This window comes from Ambystoma mexicanum, chromosome 12 (assembly GCF_040938575.1).
Source record: "Ambystoma mexicanum isolate Mex_15411 chromosome 12, UKY_AmexF1_1, whole genome shotgun sequence".
Lineage (NCBI taxonomy): Eukaryota > Metazoa > Chordata > Amphibia > Caudata > Ambystomatidae > Ambystoma > Ambystoma mexicanum.
Window position 1 is genome coordinate 523944423 of NC_090936.1, and position 17792 is coordinate 523962214.

At 49.2% G+C, this 17792-nt stretch overlaps 1 protein-coding gene across 1 annotated transcript in view; it reads left to right on the top strand.

Moving 5' to 3' along the window:
• Positions 1–17792, top strand: part of PATL1 (PAT1 homolog 1, processing body mRNA decay factor) — a 706345-nt gene that overhangs the window by 48917 nt on the left and 639636 nt on the right. Inside the window, exon 2 of the mRNA XM_069628825.1 lies at positions 9774–9882. Coding sequence (XP_069484926.1) covers positions 9774–9882 — 109 coding nt within the window. The remainder of the gene's footprint in view (positions 1–9773; positions 9883–17792) is intronic.

Genomic DNA, 17792 nt, shown 5'->3' on the forward strand with positions numbered 1-17792 from the left:
CACTTGTTTTATGTTTTTAATATAAATGATGTTTAAGCACAAGAATCTGTTAATCATGATGCCTTAGCAAAAGCGGCACCCATACTATGTAGTCCAACTGTCAGCTCAAATATCAGATACTGAGTGCAAGTAACCATGCTACTTGAATGTGTAACCTCATCCCACGATTCCTCCTCTTTGTACATGTCACACAAGCACTTTGAAGCAGACCCCCTTGCAAATTAATACATTCTAAAACTCCAATATTAATTTTCCCTCTAAGGTTTTTGAGTAGGCAAATGTCATGGCATAGAGCAACATTGCAATATCATTTACCTGGCCTGCATGTGATAATGGGTATGGACTATGCCTGCCATTATTCGTAGATATTCAGATTACTAGAATGCTTTTCTCACAATAAGCCACCTTTCCATGTTTTCAAAGTTCCATGGGGCAGAGACATTAACAAATGATATGCTATACAAAAAACAGTTTCACTGAGCATTTTCATAATCCTACCCAACAATTTAAAGGTGGGGTATGTTGCAAACAAACTTGTATGCACTTCATAGTAGTTGTGCACTTACAGATTCATGTCATTTTCCTAAACTGCACATAATATCGTGGTCAGGTTTTAAACATGTTTTGCATTACAAAGTACTGTGGGTATGCAAATATCCCAGTTAGTGTTTTACTGCTACAATCCCTCACTTTTTACAGAGCCCCGACAACTGGTATTGGAGGCTAGCACAGGAGCCGGGGTGGGGTACAGATGGAAGGACTCGGAAGAACACTCTTCACAGCAACATTCAAAAACCAAATCAGACGTTTTGGCTGGACAGTACAGTGAAGGAAATGTGTTTGCTTTCTGAAGGTCATCCCTCTCTCCTGGTCCTGATCCTACCTGCAGTCTGTCTACAGTCTCTACTGAAAGGGAGTCTCTACATAAAGTCCTCCCTGCCGCAGAGCGGCCGCGGAGCCAGTCGCTGAGGGAGTCGCAGTCCTTGCAGTCCCAGCGAGCAGGGAGGTAGGAAGGAATCCTCCCCATTGCTCACATCTCCGGTCGGGGGAGGGAGATGGGGGGGAAAATACTTCTAAGAAGCTCCAAACCCAGCAACATCTTGAAAAAGGCACCTAAACCCCCTTCACACTCGCCAAGTTTCCACTCATCCCAATCCTCGCCTGAGCACTGGGCGGCTAACCTCACAAACCCGAGTCCAACCTCGGATCAGAGACATGAACAGGAGATTTCCTTTCTTCTCCCCGAGCCGCCCCCGATTGAGCTTCCCCCACCGCCGAGCTGCCAAAGACTTCAAACCACTTTCGATCCCCTGGGGCCGGATCGCAGCAAAATGCCAGCAACCACAACACTGACATGCAGCACTCGCCTCTCAGAGCCGGTGATAAACCCGACAGCTCCAACCGTCCAGCAGCACCCCTTGGGGATGCCGGCCATGCCCAGAGACGCGGCCTCCCAACTTCGGCTCGAGCCAGCACTTATAGGCGCGAGCGGCTCCTGTGGCTCGCTGCCGGCGCAGGGCCGGGGGGGGGGTCGCAGAGAGCGGACTACCTCGAGCGCGGTCTTCCGAGCACGGGGCTGAGTGTCCCCCGCGTTGGATGCGCCCTGGGGGCTCCGTCCGCGGCCCCACCGGGGGCGTCTGTAAGGAGTCCCATCTGCACCTCGAGTGCCTCGGGGCCGCCGCCTCTGCTTGCGGAGCCGATGGAGTTCGGGTCGGCGGCGGTGGAGGGGGCGGAGGGCCCAGCTCAGGGATTGACAGAAGCAAGAGCAGAAGCAGCTCTCGTAACCACGGCGCTGATCCACACCTCTCCAGAAAGAGCTCCCCCCCACGTCCAGTCCAGGTACTGCGGCTTCAACCATCCACTCAACTGGCCCACTGGGCTCTAACGGCGAGAGAATTTCGACAACAGAAGGGGAATGGGCAGAGATTGAGGAGGTGAATAGCATTCCCTCCCCTACGCCACCCCATATGCGAGGTCACCCGACATTCAAGCAGAGAGCAAAGCTCACCCGACCTTCAACAAAAAAAAAATCCAAGCAAAAAAACACATCAAAAAAACAATGAAACCACCACAAGCCCATCAACGCACAAGTCCACATTGAACTCCTCGCAACAACAACAACTACACCAAAAAAAAAAAAAAAACATCAAAGCCAGGCCGAATGGCCCCTTGAAGACAGCACACGGCAAAAATCAGCTGGGTATGACGGTGGTAGACTTCTTTAACCGCTTGGGTAAAAGAAAACTTGCCATTGATGCAGAAATCTCGGACGCAGACATTCTTGAAGCAATCACTGATCCAGCGCCTTCCTCCAAACTGAGGAAAACAGAAGGAAGTATGGGCCTCAGGCAGCCCCCACGGACAGAAACCCAGCCGCTTGGCCGAAACAGCGAGAACCAGCCAATCCCGGGTTCACCTCCACTTAGCGCACCAGAGGACGCATCAACAGGCGGCAACGAACGGGGAGGCCCAGCCCCCCAGCTTTTCAGTGAAACTACCCCAATACCCGCGCTTGAGAACCCTGGTGATGCAACCCCGAGCACCCTAAGGAACTCCCCGCCCTCCAGTACTCAGCCCGAGAAAACAGTCCCGTCAGTGCTCCTCCCTAACTCTAGCATCCAGGGCGCTAAGAACGATCTACCCCCCCCCCCCCCTCCAGCACCAAACATCACAGTCCCCGGGCATCCGGGAAAGGCTGGCCCCCGGATCTACACTGCCCATCTCCGGACTTACAAAGATGCCAACCCAGCCAGAACCAAGGCAACGTCGAAAGTCCGCAGCTGGGTTACCGAGGGTAGCATCATGCCAAACCTCAGTGGAACCTCTATCTCAGTCAGAGGGGATAAGTCCAAATCCTCGGGCCCCCCTTGACAAAAAACTCCAGGAGGCAGCAAACCAGAAACCGAACAAACATTGCGCCCTCACTCCTCACCAAGTGGCACAACTATCGCTGGATGAGATCTTTGCGACACCAATTAAAGCAAGAAGAACCAGCGAGGTGGCTCCACAAAGCAAACTGGAAACTCCTGGCAGGAAACATGATTCCTTAGCTCTCATGTCAGCAATAACAATAGCTCTTGCCCCCTTCTGCAAGCTCTACGAGGCATTGAGCGACTCACTGAAAGATCAGACCACCCTACTCGCAATGACCCACACCAAATTGCTTTTCCTTGAAGGGTATATAACAGCCCTGGAGGTCCGCACAAACGAAAAGACCACACCTGTCTCAGAGTGCTCTTCAGTGCTCACGGGACAGGACAGGCAGGTACCAAAGACCCATTTAAGGACAAACACCGCCTCTCAAACAGAACCCCGTTGCCCACCGAGGGGCTCGGCAGAAAACCTGTCCACAACTTTAAAACAAAAGCGGGAAGGGAACTATGCGCTTTTCAGCGCGCCTACAATCAACCCTAAGCCTACTTCGACGTCAACAAAAGCACTGGCACCAACATCGGATAGCTCAATCCACATAATGGAAGCCGGCAAGGTCCCGGTGGCAAAGGCAACTCGCTCCCTGGGTATCAAGAACAGTACCACAACCCCTGGGTCCATCCCTGCACAAATTGTATTAACTCTCGGAGCCCCGCCAAGCTCAATCTTGGCAATTGACCGGCCCCCCCAAGAGATAACGGCTAAAAACAAAACACCACCGGACACAGCACCTGCTTCAAGCAATAAACCGCCTAATAACCAGCCCCCCTCAACATCTCCCAAATCGGTCAAAGACTTTTTGAGGGACAAGGTCGCGATGAACATCTCCCAGCACTTGAACTCAACGGCCGACTCAGACCTTATAGACCTGACATCTGATAAAGTCTATTCTCCCATCCAGCCTCAGACGGGGAGAAACGGGAGCCCGGGACCTCCACACCCCAGGTCGAACCCCCGGGCAAGACCAAACAAAGAGACCCACCCGAAACAGCCCTCCAAACAAAAAACAGTCGCTCCCCGGGCGGAATCATCAAGAACCCGAGCGAAGAGAACCCGGTCGAGGTCCTGGGAAATTCAAAGAGTCCATAGAAGACCGAAAACAACTCGCCCCCTAAACAAACAGTCAGTACAAAGACCAGAACTGCAAACGACGACGTACAAGCTTGAACAGAAAGCCTGGAATAAAGATTTTCAAACTCTGAACAGAAACACCATACTTAGAATCTCCAGTAAAACAAACTCGCTAAAAAACCTGAGGTCAGAAGATCTGTTACTGGTAGAACCGTACCACAAAAAGGCAATAGCTAAAGCATACATACACCTAAAATCGTCCTTCCAGATAAAAGATTTTGAGGAGGTCCAAAGAGAGCTACACAAGCAAGGAATCAGGATACTGGACTGGGTGGAGAACAGAGGTGATGTATCACAGAGGAGAGAAAAGTCCAGAACTCCGCAAACGAGACACCAACTAACTCCAAATTGGAGGAGGCCTCATTCAGACTCCTACTCACGCACCCCCCGATGGAGAGCAAAGAAAACAGTTTCTCTGGCAAGTCAACATCACATAACTAACCAAGAGAATACTAACTCAGGACCTTTTCGGAGAAACCCACCCCAAAACGCCCTTGAGAACAATGATTCGAGAGAACGAGTTTCAGATCACAACTCCCAAATGGAAGCCAGGGCCAAAGAAGTAAGGGTGGTAACAGCAAAGGCGACAGAGCAAAAGCCGCAGCACTACACCCAAGTCAGAGCTCGAGACTTCAAATCCCAGGACGTGCAACCGTCCTCAAAGCAACGACAGACTCAGAGAACACCCATTGTTACAGGAGGATCAAAACACAAGGACCTCGTTCTGGTCCAGGCTGGCGAACGTTTTTTTACTATCCTCGAAAAAAAAATAGCAACCAGAGGCCCCCGCAGCAGGGCCGGACCGGGCAAACGGAGAAGAATTCCCCTGGGGCTGCAGCTAACATCCTCAAACTAGGATCTTGGAACACGTGTGGGTTCAAACATCTGACGCAAAGAGGAGGAATCAACCTAGGGCAGTTTGACATCTTGGCCCTACAAGAAACTTGGCTTACGGAGGTTCCAGCTCTTGATGGCTTTGAAATTGTGCTCGCGCCGGCTGCGAAAAGCCGCCTTGGCAGACCATCATCAGGAATTCTCCTGGCGGCCCGAGCGGGCAGCGGAATCAGCATATCAAAAGTTCTAGTAACCTCGAAACATCACCTGGTCGCCACATAGTCATGGGACAATAAACCAGCACGAGATAAACCAAAAAAAGACGCGGGTCTGATGGTTATCCTTGGAATCATCGTGGTGTACTGGAACCCTCAAGTAATTTCGGACGGAAAGTTCCTCAAACTGATCGAAACAGCAATCGACTCCCTCCGTGTGGATGAAAATACAGCCCACATAATAATATGCGGAGACTTAAACGCAACCTGCCAGCCAAGAACGGCATGGCCAAGAGCAGCGAACCGAAAGAGCAAATCTGAAGACAGAGGAACCCAATGGAACGACTTGATGGCGTCAAGAGGGCTTCTCAATTTGGCCCAGCTATTTCCCAACCCAAACAGACTCCCGACATGGGAAAGAATGAATAAGTCTGCTACAATAGACTACATCTTCATATCCCCAGAAACTCAGATGGTGATGTCCTCTTTTGACGTGATCGAAACCGAAGCGAGTGACCACAACTTACTTCAAGCCTCCTGGTACTCATTCAGAGGAAAAAACACCTCGACGGGCTACTCGGTCGAAAGCAACAACCAAGAGAACCGCCTCAGACTAACGGAAGAACGCATCGCCCATTTAACAACAAAATATAGAGCAGGCGGTCCATCACCAGACTACCAACCACTCTTAAGCCACTTCAAAGTCACCTCGAAAGGGACAAAATCCACGGTCGTGGCCAAATCCCATAACTTCGACAAACAGCTGGTGGAAAGAAGGGCAGTATTGAGAAGACTAAGAAGGCGGATCAAAACTAACTACTCGGAAGCCATGCAAGAAGAACTGACAGTGGAAACGAAAAAATACAAAGCCTGGATAAAAAACTACCGCATAACCTTATATCAAAACGACTCAGAAGCCATGTTGAAAAAGGGGGCCGGAAAAGACGCCAGAGAATTCTGGAAACTGTTAAACCAAGCGGGCCCTGCATACCAAACAAGCCCCTGCAACGCAGTAAGTGAAGAAAACTGGAAAACTTACTTCACCGATCTGTTTCAGGAACCACCATCAGCATCGTCCTCAATTCAAGCTGAGGCTGAATCAGAGTGGGTCAACGTTTCTGATAAAGAAGACATCCAAGACGCACTCAGAAAACTCAAAGCCTCGCGAGCACCCGGCCCAGACGGGATCACAAACACCGACTTGAAATCCCACGCTGAAAACTGAGTCCCCTTCATCAGCCAGGTGTTCAGCAACTGCTCAACCACTACAACCATCCCGAGGTCCTGGACTTCTGCCACAGTGGTCCCTATCTACAAAAAGGGAGCGAAGTCAAACCCACAGAACTACCGACCAATCGCACTCCTGGACACAATCGGGAAGATATACGGGTCACTGCTGCTAAAACGATTCCAAAAATGGGCGAGGGCAGCTCCGTGTGCAGACCCATTTCAAGCAGGCTTTAAGAAAAACTCATCTGCCACGGTAAACATTATGCTACTGAGTATTATCAAAAGCAAGACCATTCAATCCACATTGAGAATCTTTCTCTCGTTTATAGACCTATCGCAAGCATTTGACCTGGTGGATCGAACAAAGCTATGGGAGAAGTTAACAGCATGGGATTGCCCCCCGAGCATCCTCGCCCCAATAAAAGCCCTCCACAAAGCCACCACCATGAGGGTCAAGCTAAACCAGCAGGGCCTACTCTCTGGAGAGATTCCGACCAATCGAGGTGTGAAACAGGGGTGCCCGTTGGCACCAGAACTCTTCATAGCCTTCATTGGTGACCTGAAAGAAATAAACAAGAGTTCCAGATCATTCCCCCCCAAAATAGGCAACGTACCAACAGCACGTTTGCTATATGCCGATGACATCACCTTACTGGACAGAACAGAAATCGGTCTCCAGAGACAAATGACGGACCTGGCTGACTACATCAAGCAGGCAAACCTTCTTATAAACAAAGCAAAAACAAAAGTCCTCATACTGGAAAAAAAACCCAGAAGACTGAAGCGCTTCAACTGGAGCCTGGAAAAAGTCAACGTCGAAACAGTGCAAAACTTCAGATACCTGGGAATAATAATAGACAGCACTCCTACAGACTCAGCCATGCAAAAAGACCTTTGGAGGAAAGCCAGACTACTGACCTCCCAAGCCCGTCTTCTGGATAAAAAGTTTGGTCGCTTCTCACTGATACCTATGATAAGGTTCTACAAAGCCAAGGTGATACCTGCCTTGACGTATGGAGCGGAGGCGATGCCAGCCATACCAATGACAATATGGAAAAAACTCGAAGGCTTCTTTTGGAAAGCAGTCCTGAATCTCCCGAACTCCACCGAGATCGAAGCAATCAGGCGTGAACTGGGCCTCTCTTCACTGAGTGCCAAAGTGAACCTAGCGAGCATATTCCTATATAAGAAAACAATCCTTCCTGACGCGCCCCGCCTTTACAACCTAATAGATCTGGAGATCAAAGCAGGCACCTGTAGGCTGATTGTCAAATGGGCCGAGCAGATACAATCGCAGTTGACCGAAATTGGCTGCTCCAACGAAGACCTTATCAAGAACCCCAATAAAATTAAAAAAAAAATTGGAAGAAGCAGACTGGATTGACACCCAAGAGCGTGCCAAAGGAAACAAAACACTGGCTCTTTTTCCTCATTCCCCAAAGAAGCTAAATCAAACAACACAACTACTCAGAAGATTCCCAAGCAAACCATTACGGCAATTCCTCTTAAGAGCCCGCTTAAACTTGCTACACACCAACGAAATCCTGTTCTTGAGAGGTCAGTCTCCCTCCAAAACCTGCCGCCTATGCAAAGCTGACACAGAGACAATTAGACATCTGCTACTCCAATGCCCTGGGACTGAACACGCTCGTCAAGCCTATCTACTCCCTCTCCTGGAAACCCACGTTGTGAGTGAAGAGGAAATATGGTGAGTTCGTCTAATCAGCGGCCAGAAGACAAACTGGTCTATTGCAGCGGCAAAAATCTTACAAGTCGCCTTAGCGCAGTGCTTACAAGGGGCGTCTGCCAAAGTCACCGTCTAATCAAAGCAAAATCAAGCATTTGTTAAAATCCAGAAAGATGGATAAACACAATAATAATAAAAAAAAAAGATAGGATACTCTAGGAACAGTCTAGGAAACTGTGCCTTTGGTTTCTTTCTCTGCTCAGCTGCTAAGGGCTTTTCAATATGATAATGTGTTTGTGTTTATTTCCTCTAGCATCCCCATGTATCTTGTCCAACTATAATAGTAAATTTCATAAGAGGGGTCCCTAAGCACTCAATCTGTTATACCTATGAACATTGCTGCTATTGACTTAAAAGGCAAATATATGTGATTTTCTTCAAGTGCTCCAGATGAAACCTCAGTAAGACTCTAGTGGTATTTTGTATAGGCTGTGGTGAGAAAGGGTGGCCAAACTGTAAGCTGTATTATGTATCCTGTCATACCACTTCCTATGTCAGGTTTACAAGGAGGGCTCTGATATGTTACTCCCTACTCAAAATCATTTTTTTTTCCGGCAGTAAGAAAGTAATTAGCTTTGCCAGTAGGGATATTTCATGTTTATTAAAATATGTTCTTTCCCCTTAAAATTCCTCTTGAGATTGGGCAGTAGTGTTATTTGATTTTCTACCAATGACACTGCTGTGCAGGTTACTGATTCAAAAAAATATCAGTGGAACTTTGTGGGTAGAAGCGGGGTTAGGTTCCTATATGTTCGTTTCCCGTTTTTGTTGGGCACATTTTCCTGTTTTTAGGGAGTAACAATGGATCATGTATATGCCTCTTAGCTGTATGGATGGTTTTGAGCAAATGTCACAACTCGCAGGACCACGTAGTGTGGATAGCAAGCAGAGGCCCAAGAATTCTGATCATCATATTCTGTGGTGCAGTTATTCAAATGCAATTATCGTCCTTACACACATTATTATGCATGTTCTCCTGGCCCTTGAATTACTTCATTACACAAGCACATGAATTCCTTTTTGCATGTTTTCTGACACATTCATTTTAGTTGCCATAAAATGTTATCCTGTCTGAATTTTTTTGACAGCCCCATCAGTGATATTTGATATTTGCTTTTTTGGAATAAACATGAGTATTTTTTACAAATGGTTTTACACACTTTCTGCATTGTCTCTAAGCAGTGTTGACAAATGAATAGCCACAACTAAACCTATTGTTCATCCCGACCATACAAAGCTTTTTTGTGCATACACATTTGTTTTCTCTGGGCATGAGTAATTTTGGTAAGGAACTATGGCATACCTTGAAGTTTTGGACTAGTTGATGAGCTCTCCTTATAACCACATACAATATATATTTGTTTTAAGCCTATATGTTGGGAACAAGTGTTTCAAGATGCACCTTTTACACTGACTCTTAAAGAATTGCAGTGGTTGGGAAGGAAAAATTCAGTTCCAACCTCTTTGGAGATGGTAGCTCACCAACTATGCATGCTCATAAAGTAGCTTAACTCATAATTTAGTTGCGCACTTGGAAAATAAGTTGCGCACGAAAGCTAAGCATTTTCGCACTAAGGGAAAAATAATTAGAGGGAACATTGTTCCCAATAGGAATTATGTGTATCTTTTTGTGTCTTTGCCAGGAATGCACGCACCCCTAATCTGTCCTTTGTGATTATTTTCAGTCACTGGAGGACTGCCCCCTGGATGAAGAAGAAAGTTTCCAGGTGCTCGGGGAAGAAGATGAAGAGATCGATCAGTTCAACGATGACACTTTTGGGGCTGGTGCAATTGGTGTGTGTTACTTGTTTTTCCCTTTTATTGCTATTCAAGACCTCCTTGACTTTCCATAGTATGTTGCATTAGCAGAGACTTGCACTGTGATATTTCTAGCACTAGAATGATCCTTCTTTGGGAGAATGGGGTAAATGGAAGTCCTATGGAAAACTGATTTTTGTCACACTGATAATCCGATGCCCACACACTGCACGCTCTCGTATTTCATCATTCCTTTGCCTTTTTTATGCTTGCTGCTCTCTTCTGGGCACACGTGAGGGGAAAGTAAGGCAATGTGTATCTCCTGCACTGTTCTCTTCCCCCATGCATGCCCTCTGTTTCTTCCCAGATTGTATGCTCTCTCTCCCCCCTTGTATGCTCGCTTCCCCTACCCTTGTGCTCTCTTCCCCTCCTCACCCTTGTATGCTATCTCTCCCCTCACTCCCTCTCCCACCATCGTCTCTCCTTCATGCACAATCTCTCCCCTGTGCCCTCGGTTTCCCCCACCACTGTGTCTCTCCCCTTCCCTTCATGCTCTCCCCCTCCACCCAATAAAGGAATGTCCACAGAATATACCAGAGTATACATGAAAGACACTAACATTCTAATGGATTGTGTCCTCCAACGCATTCCACATCTTTGACATGTAATGTCCACAGCTGTGCACTTCCGAAACTTTTTCGGCCGAGGGCGTCCTGCATCGATGGCGTCGGGTCCATGTCCCTCGAGGGCCTCCGTCGAGGATGACGTCACAGGATGTTCTAAATGGGACGCACGGCGCCCGTAGCCTCAGTTCTGTTTTTTCTGCGAACGTGTTAACTTCGTGAGATTCGGCACGCCTCGTGTGATTTCTTCATTGAAGATGTCTTTTTCTTCGACCCCTCCGACTCTGCGGTCCGGTTTCAAGACCTGCCGGGACTGCAAGACTAATGTCGCTCACCAAATCGCACCCCCCCAGCGCATTTATTTGTGGTGCCTCGGCGAGTCGCACGACACCGATGACTGCTCGAAATGCCAGTCGCTGACTGCAAAGATCTTGCGGAAGGGGAAGCTCCAGGACTTTCAAGTCCAAGGGGGTTTCCACCCATGACTTGAGGAATCCCAGGGATCTCGGTCCCAGAGTGGTTCCCGCCACTCGTCTTCCTCATCCTGGCACTTGCCGAAGGGATGTCACCGGTCGCCTTCCACGTCCTCTTCGGAGGATGGTGCCTCGCGGAAGGTTACGTGCCATACGAAGTCTTCGACTTCGGAGGAATGGGCAGCGTTCAAGGAATCTATGATGGTGATTTTTCAATCTCAGGACACTGGTCCGGTCGCACTTTCTGATGAAGCCGGCCTGGATCGGTCTCGGTCTGTGGCTCGCACACTTTCGGGCTCAGGTTCACGACGCGGCACACATCGGGAGCCGTCGAGTTCCCGTACGGACAAGGTTTCGAAAGGTCGCAAGAGACGTGTCTCTAGGTCTCGGTCCTCATCCCCAGCGAGACCGCAGCAACCTATTGAGGGCTCGGGGCCGGCGTCGACTCGTTCGGACATCGACACCTTGTTGTGGTATCAGCCCACGGCGCCGTCGGTACCTGCGTAGACGTCAAAGCCTTCGCCGCTCTCGATGTCGAAGCCTTCTGCGCTTTCAACGCCTTAAGGAAAATTCCTTGAGTACCCAGACATCGTGGATCCTCCAAGGAAGGCTACATCGAAGTCGGTGAGGCCGGTTTTGGCCTCCAGGCCCTCTTCTGTCCCCAGACCTGGGTTCCAACTCCCTCCTGGATGATATTTTTGAAGAGGAGGAAGGGTCTGAGGTGGAGGAACCTGGTGACCTTGATGATGCTCCAATTTTTTCTGGGGACATTCAGCTGGAGGAGTTGAGGCAGAGACCCTCCATGATGCTAGTGGACTGGACACTTCCCCGAAAGTGGAGTTTGGTAGACCTGAGACTGGGGCTCATGCAGAGTCTTCTTATAGGAGACTCATGGATTAGCTGGGCTGGTCTAGTCCTCCAGAAGACTTTGTGCAAGATGATCTGACGGACATCTTGGATCAAGGTCGGTCCTCTGACCCTGTTTTGCCATTTCATTCTGCCTTGCAGAAAAGGGTGGCAGCTGCTTGGCAGTCCCCGGAATCTCTTCCGGCGGTGAATAAAAATCTTACTAAGAAATACCGCCCTTCCGTTAGCAACCCCAGATATTTGTCTCCTCACCCCACTCCTGAGAGTTTGGTGGTTCAGGCGGCTACGCCCACCTCGAGGCAGGTGGCGTACCCTACCATCCCTCCGGATAGGGACGACTAGCGCTTTAACGTTTGGGCACAGAATGTGTTTTCTGCTGGGAGCATGACCTTGAAATTGGCCAACTCCACGTGTGCCTTGGCAAAGTTTACACACACTCTGTGGAATTGTGTAGCTTTTGCGGCTGAGCATATTCCCGAGGGGGGGGGAAGAAATGGATGGTTTCCTTGCTATTGTGCAGGATGGCAAGGATGCCATGTATGAGGCCCTTCAGTCGGGTTTGGATACTGCTGACAGTGTGAGCCGGTCCATGGCTGCGAGCACCCTTATATGCAGATTTGCATGGTTGTGGAAGTCGGGGTTTGCTCTGGATGTGCAAGCCCATCTTCTGAACATGCCCTTTGATGGCGCACGTTTATTTGGCAGCAAGGCTGACGAGAGCCTTGAGTTTGCAGACCTCAAAAGCTGCGGCGACGTCTTTAGGTGACGCAGTGCGTCAACCTCTGCCTTTTTGTTCTAGGGCACAAAAGTGGAGGGGAGGTTCTTTTAATTTCTACTCCTCCGTTGGTAGAATGAGGGGGGCCACCAGTCAAAGGGGCCAGCGAAAAAGTACCCGTGGTGGTCGGGGAAATCGTGGTGCCAAAGCCGCTCAGGCAGCTGCCTCTTTGCCTTCAGGCTCTGCCGCAGCCGCTTCCAAACAGTCGTGAGGCCATGTCCCATGGTTCGCCGGTGGGGGGCAGACTGTCTCAGCATCTCGAAGAATGGCGTGCCAGTACTTCAGATGTGTGGGTTCTGGATGCCATAGCCCACGGCTACTGCCTTCCCTTCCTTTAGCGGCCTCACGACAATCCACCGGGGAAATCCTCTTTGAAGAGTCCGGATCTGCTCCTTGCGCAGGAAATCTTGGCCCTGCTGGAGAAAGGTGCCATAGAACTGGTGCCTGTTGCGGAGAGGAACAAGGGTTGGTATTCCCCTTATTTCTTGATCCCAAAGAAAGACTGGGGATTGAGACCCATCATGGACTTGCGTTGGTTGAACAAACCTCTCAGGAAGGAAAAGTTCAAGATGGTCACTCTCTCAAGTCCTCAAGGCCCTTCAACTTCAGGATTGGTTGGTGTCTCTGGACCAGAAGGATGCATACTTCCATGTGCCGGTCCATCTCGCGCACAGGAAGTACCTGAGGTTTGCGGCTGGTGACTCGCACTTTCAGTTTTGGGTCCTGCCATTCGGATTGACCTCCGCCCGAGGGTCTTGACCAAGCTCATGATGGTGGTGGTGGTGGTGGTGGTGGCAGCGTACCTCAGGCGAAGGGGGGGGGGAATTCACGTCTACCCCTACCTGGACGACTGGCTGATCCGGGCGCGCTCTCCCGAGCTAGCTTTGAATCATCTCAGTGTCACCTGACGCACCCTCCACAGGCTGGGCTTCTCCCTGAACTTAAAGAAGTCGCACCTGACACCTTCCCGACAGCTCCAGTACATCGTGGCTGTGTTGGACACATCCTTGGGGAAGTGTTCGCCTCCCAAGGTAAGGGCTCATCACGTCGTGCAGATGGTGGACAAGTTTCAACATGGCCAAAGTCTCCCGGCTTTAGAGTTCTTAAGGTTGCTCGGCCTCATGGCTTCCTGCATTCTTCTGGTGCCAGAGGCCAGGCTGAGGATGAGATCCCTGCAATGGGTCCTCAAGATGCAGTGGTCGCAGTTCTCCGGCAAGATGACTGATCCTGTTCAGATCCCACGCTCAGTCTCCCTGGAACTTCTGTGGTGGGTGAACAAAGGGAACCTGATGAAGGGGGAACCGTTTTGGCAACCATGGACGGAGGTGACTGTAGTGACGGACGATTCCCTCACAGGATGAGGCGCTCATGCCAAAAACATTGCCACCATCGGTTGTTGGTCTCCGTCGGAGTCCAGGCTCCACATCAGTCTGTTAGAGCTGAGAGCCATCTTGCTAGCCCTGAAGGCTTTTCTGCCCTCGGTACGGGGGAAGAGTGTCCTGGTCATGACGGAGAGCACAGTGGCCATTCATTACCTCAACAAAAAAGGTGGGGGGGGCAGGGTCACTCCTGTTGTGCAGAGAGGCAATGCAGCTCTGGTTCTGGGCCATTCGATCTCGTCAGGTCATCTGGCCTGGCGACGTAAATGTGGCGGCGGACCCTCTGAGGAGGCAGAGCAGAGTCTCTCACGAGTGGGAGTTGGCTCAGGAAGTCCTTCAGGAGATCTTCAACCTTTGGGGAACAGCGCAAGTGGATCTCTTCGCCACCAGTGTCAACCGGAAGTGCGAGAGATTCTGCTCAAGGGAATTTCCTCCAAGAGTAGCCTTGGGAGACGTGTTCATGGTGGATTGGTCATTCCCAATGTTGTACGTGTTTCCTCCAGTCCCCTTCATTCTTCAAGTGTTGCAGAAGTTCGGATCCCACATGGTCCTCATTGCTCCGGATTGGGCCAGGAGAGCAGGGTACCCCGGACCTTCTGGAAATGTCCATCAGCCCTCCACGCTGTCTTTTCCCACAGAGAGCGCTCTCTCCATCCATCCATCCATCCATCCTCTCAACTTCACGCTTGGTATCTGAAAGGTTGAGGTATAAGGATTGGGACCTCCCGGATGACGTGATGGAGGTGTTGCTTTCGTCCAGGCAGCCAGCAACAAAATCACTGTACTGTTGCCGTAGGTTCTGCGAATGGTGCAGGGATCACAATGTTGATCCTTTTCAGTGCTGCATTCCTATGGTTTTGTCTTTCTTGCTTTCTTTGGCCCACAGGGGCCTTCAAGTGGTTACCTGGCGGCGCTGTCTATCTTTAAGTGCTCGTCTGAAGAATGTTCCTATTTTAAGATTCCTTTGATTTCTCAGTTTCTTAAAGGACTGACTAATGTATTCCCGCCGTCCCCTTTTCCAGGTGCCGGTTTGGGATTTGAATTTGGTTTTGAGATTTCTCATGGGTGCTCCCTTTGCACTTTTGTCCTTTGAGATTACAGTCCTTCAAGACTGTGTTCTTGGTTGCGATTACTTCTCCTCGCAGAGTGAGTGAATTGCAGGCACTTTCGGCTAAGCCACCCTTTACTGTGTTTCACAAGGGCAGGGTTGTACTGCGAGTCCGTTTCCGCAAGGCTAAATGCAGTCCAGCAGGCATCAGACTGGTGTCACACATTCTGGGGGAAAAAACCTTAACTGAGGCTACGGGCGCCATGCGTCCTATTTATAACATCCTGTGACGTCGTCCTCGACGGAGGCCCTCGAGGGACATAGACCCGACGCCATTGACGCAGGAGGCCCTCTGCCGAAAAAGCTTCCGAAGTGCACAGCTGTGGACATTACATGTCAAAGATGTGGAATGCGTTGGAGGAACATCCAGTCGAAAGAATGTTACCAGTTGGGAAGTAACTTGTTCATCTTAACAAGTAGTCAACACAATTTCACAGGCATGTGAAACTTTAAGATGCTTAAGTGTATCCACAGACTTTAATAGGGCAAAGTCAAGAATATGCATTTGGTTATAGAGAAAAGGAGGCTAAATGATCCAAAGTTCCATGGGGAGCTGCAGAACTAGCAACCTCTGGGTTGGCTACAACAAGGGGGCTTCTGCAGAGCACATGCACACTACAAGTCAGCCAAAAAGTGGTCCAGGAAGGAAGATTGCTAAGGTGACCAGTACCTGGGAATAGGGCCTGGCAGGCAAATCAACCAGGCACTGACTAAGGGAACCACCTGTGGTGGAGAAGTGGACAAGGCTGCTGGAAGTTAAAGAAAACGACCAGAGTACAATAGAAGTGATCTTCCCTAACCTCTGTAGTCCAATTCCTAAGAAGAATGGGGCCTTGTGCCCAAAAGTTACAGGAGCCACATTGCTTCCCCCTAGAATGTATCTGTAGCAGGTAAGTTCCTTATGTTGGTGATTGTTTAAAAGAAGAGATGCAACAAAGTTCTAGGTCAGTATAATATGTTCTTTCAGATTGTACTACCCAGGTTAGACGACCAAAAGGAAGTGCAATGGAAGGATTCAAAGAAGGATACAAAGCGACTTGTTCTGTTATGCAAGGATTCTTCCGGTCAAGACCCTTGGCGAAGGAGAAATGCAAGATTCACTAATGCAGCCCTCTTTAGGACACAGGATGGGGAAGGTGTGTTCCAGCGACGGCCACCGCACACGGATGACTGCAGGCGTCCTTCCAATTGTGGTTGTAGAAGTCCTTACAGGGCCAGGATCCCTTATGGCTGAAATTCAGCAGGAAGGCGACTTCTACCACAAGCTGGCGACCACCAACATTCCTGGTGCAAACGCAGAATGACGACGGTTCTAGCGAAGTATCCCGCTGGAGAGCTAGTCAGTCTACTGGGTGGTCCAGGACACTTTCAAAGGCTCAGGACCGCTAGATCCTTGAACACGTGGTCCCAGCAGTCCAGGCGTTGAGGCGCCGCACAGGGCCTTCGCAGATCAGGTAATCCAACAGGGCTTCACTGGGCCAGACACGGGAAGGTATACCAGGCTTCTTTGGGTCTTCAGTCAGCTGCTCTTCTATGAGGGATTCTTGGCTCCAACGCTGATCTCCAGAAATTGCTGCAGGAGTATACCTCTTATCCAAAATCCAGCCTGGAAGCAAGTCCAGGCCCACAAGTGGTAAGGATCTGCACCATTCAAACAGGCAGTAGTTGTCCCATCAGGAACAACTATCAGTTTCACTCATGCCCCAGACACACTGCGAAAGCTGCTGCAAGGGAATGATGTTGTATGGGATTTCCTGACTTGGCAAGGCAGGAAGAATGCTAAACAACAATATGGACAAAGAATACGCAAAAATCTTGTGGCATGGCCATTTTACGACACTAACCACGAATCGTAGCCATACGCGGTAAACACAGATGTGCACACGAAAATGAACCAACAATGGTAAAAACATAATTGCTGCTGCCAGTTTGTCTTTAGGTACATATAAAACTAACCAAATATCCCAAGTGTAAAAGGCTAGGCTGATGCAAAGTATCCTCATTGCTGTGCATTGTAAAATGCTGTGTACAATGTTAAAAAGTTACAAAGTGTAAAAGTCAAAAGGGAAACTGTTTCCCAGTGCTGATAGTCGGAAGGCCTGATCAGTTTCCCCATAACAATTTAGCAAAAGTCGAGGGCGGGGGCTGCGGGTGGGGGGTAGTGAAACTGAAGGCTTTACTTCCCTTCAAAAAGTCAGATTAGGTTAAAAAAAACAAAACTAAAAGATTGGGGGTTCATAGAAACTATGGAGGCAAAGTTGCTAAAAGAGAAATCTTTCCTAACAGCTGGCCAGCTGCAGGGATCGTCTTTGGCTCGGCAGCGGGCTGCGCTTCTTCATAGAAGTCTTGATTCCAACGTTGATCTGATGAACAGTTGCTGGAACCCTCCGTACCAATGGTAAGGATCTGCAAAATTCAAACAGCCAGGGCTTTCCAATCATGGGCAGTCTCCTGAAGAAGGGATGCAGGTCCTGAAATTCGTAGAGCTGAGATCTTTTACTTTTGATATTTTGTTGAAAACATTTGACTTCTTTGTACTGTACAAATTCTATGTACTAAATTGTGAATAATGTGTAGATCCATGATGCTACAGCCACTTAAAAAATACAATTCTTTGCAAAACGATGTGTGATTGTATTTAGTCATGTATTATTTGAGATTAGTAACAAAAATGTGTGTTTGTTATACAATAATACTTGGTGTGCAGGGGACGTGGGTGTT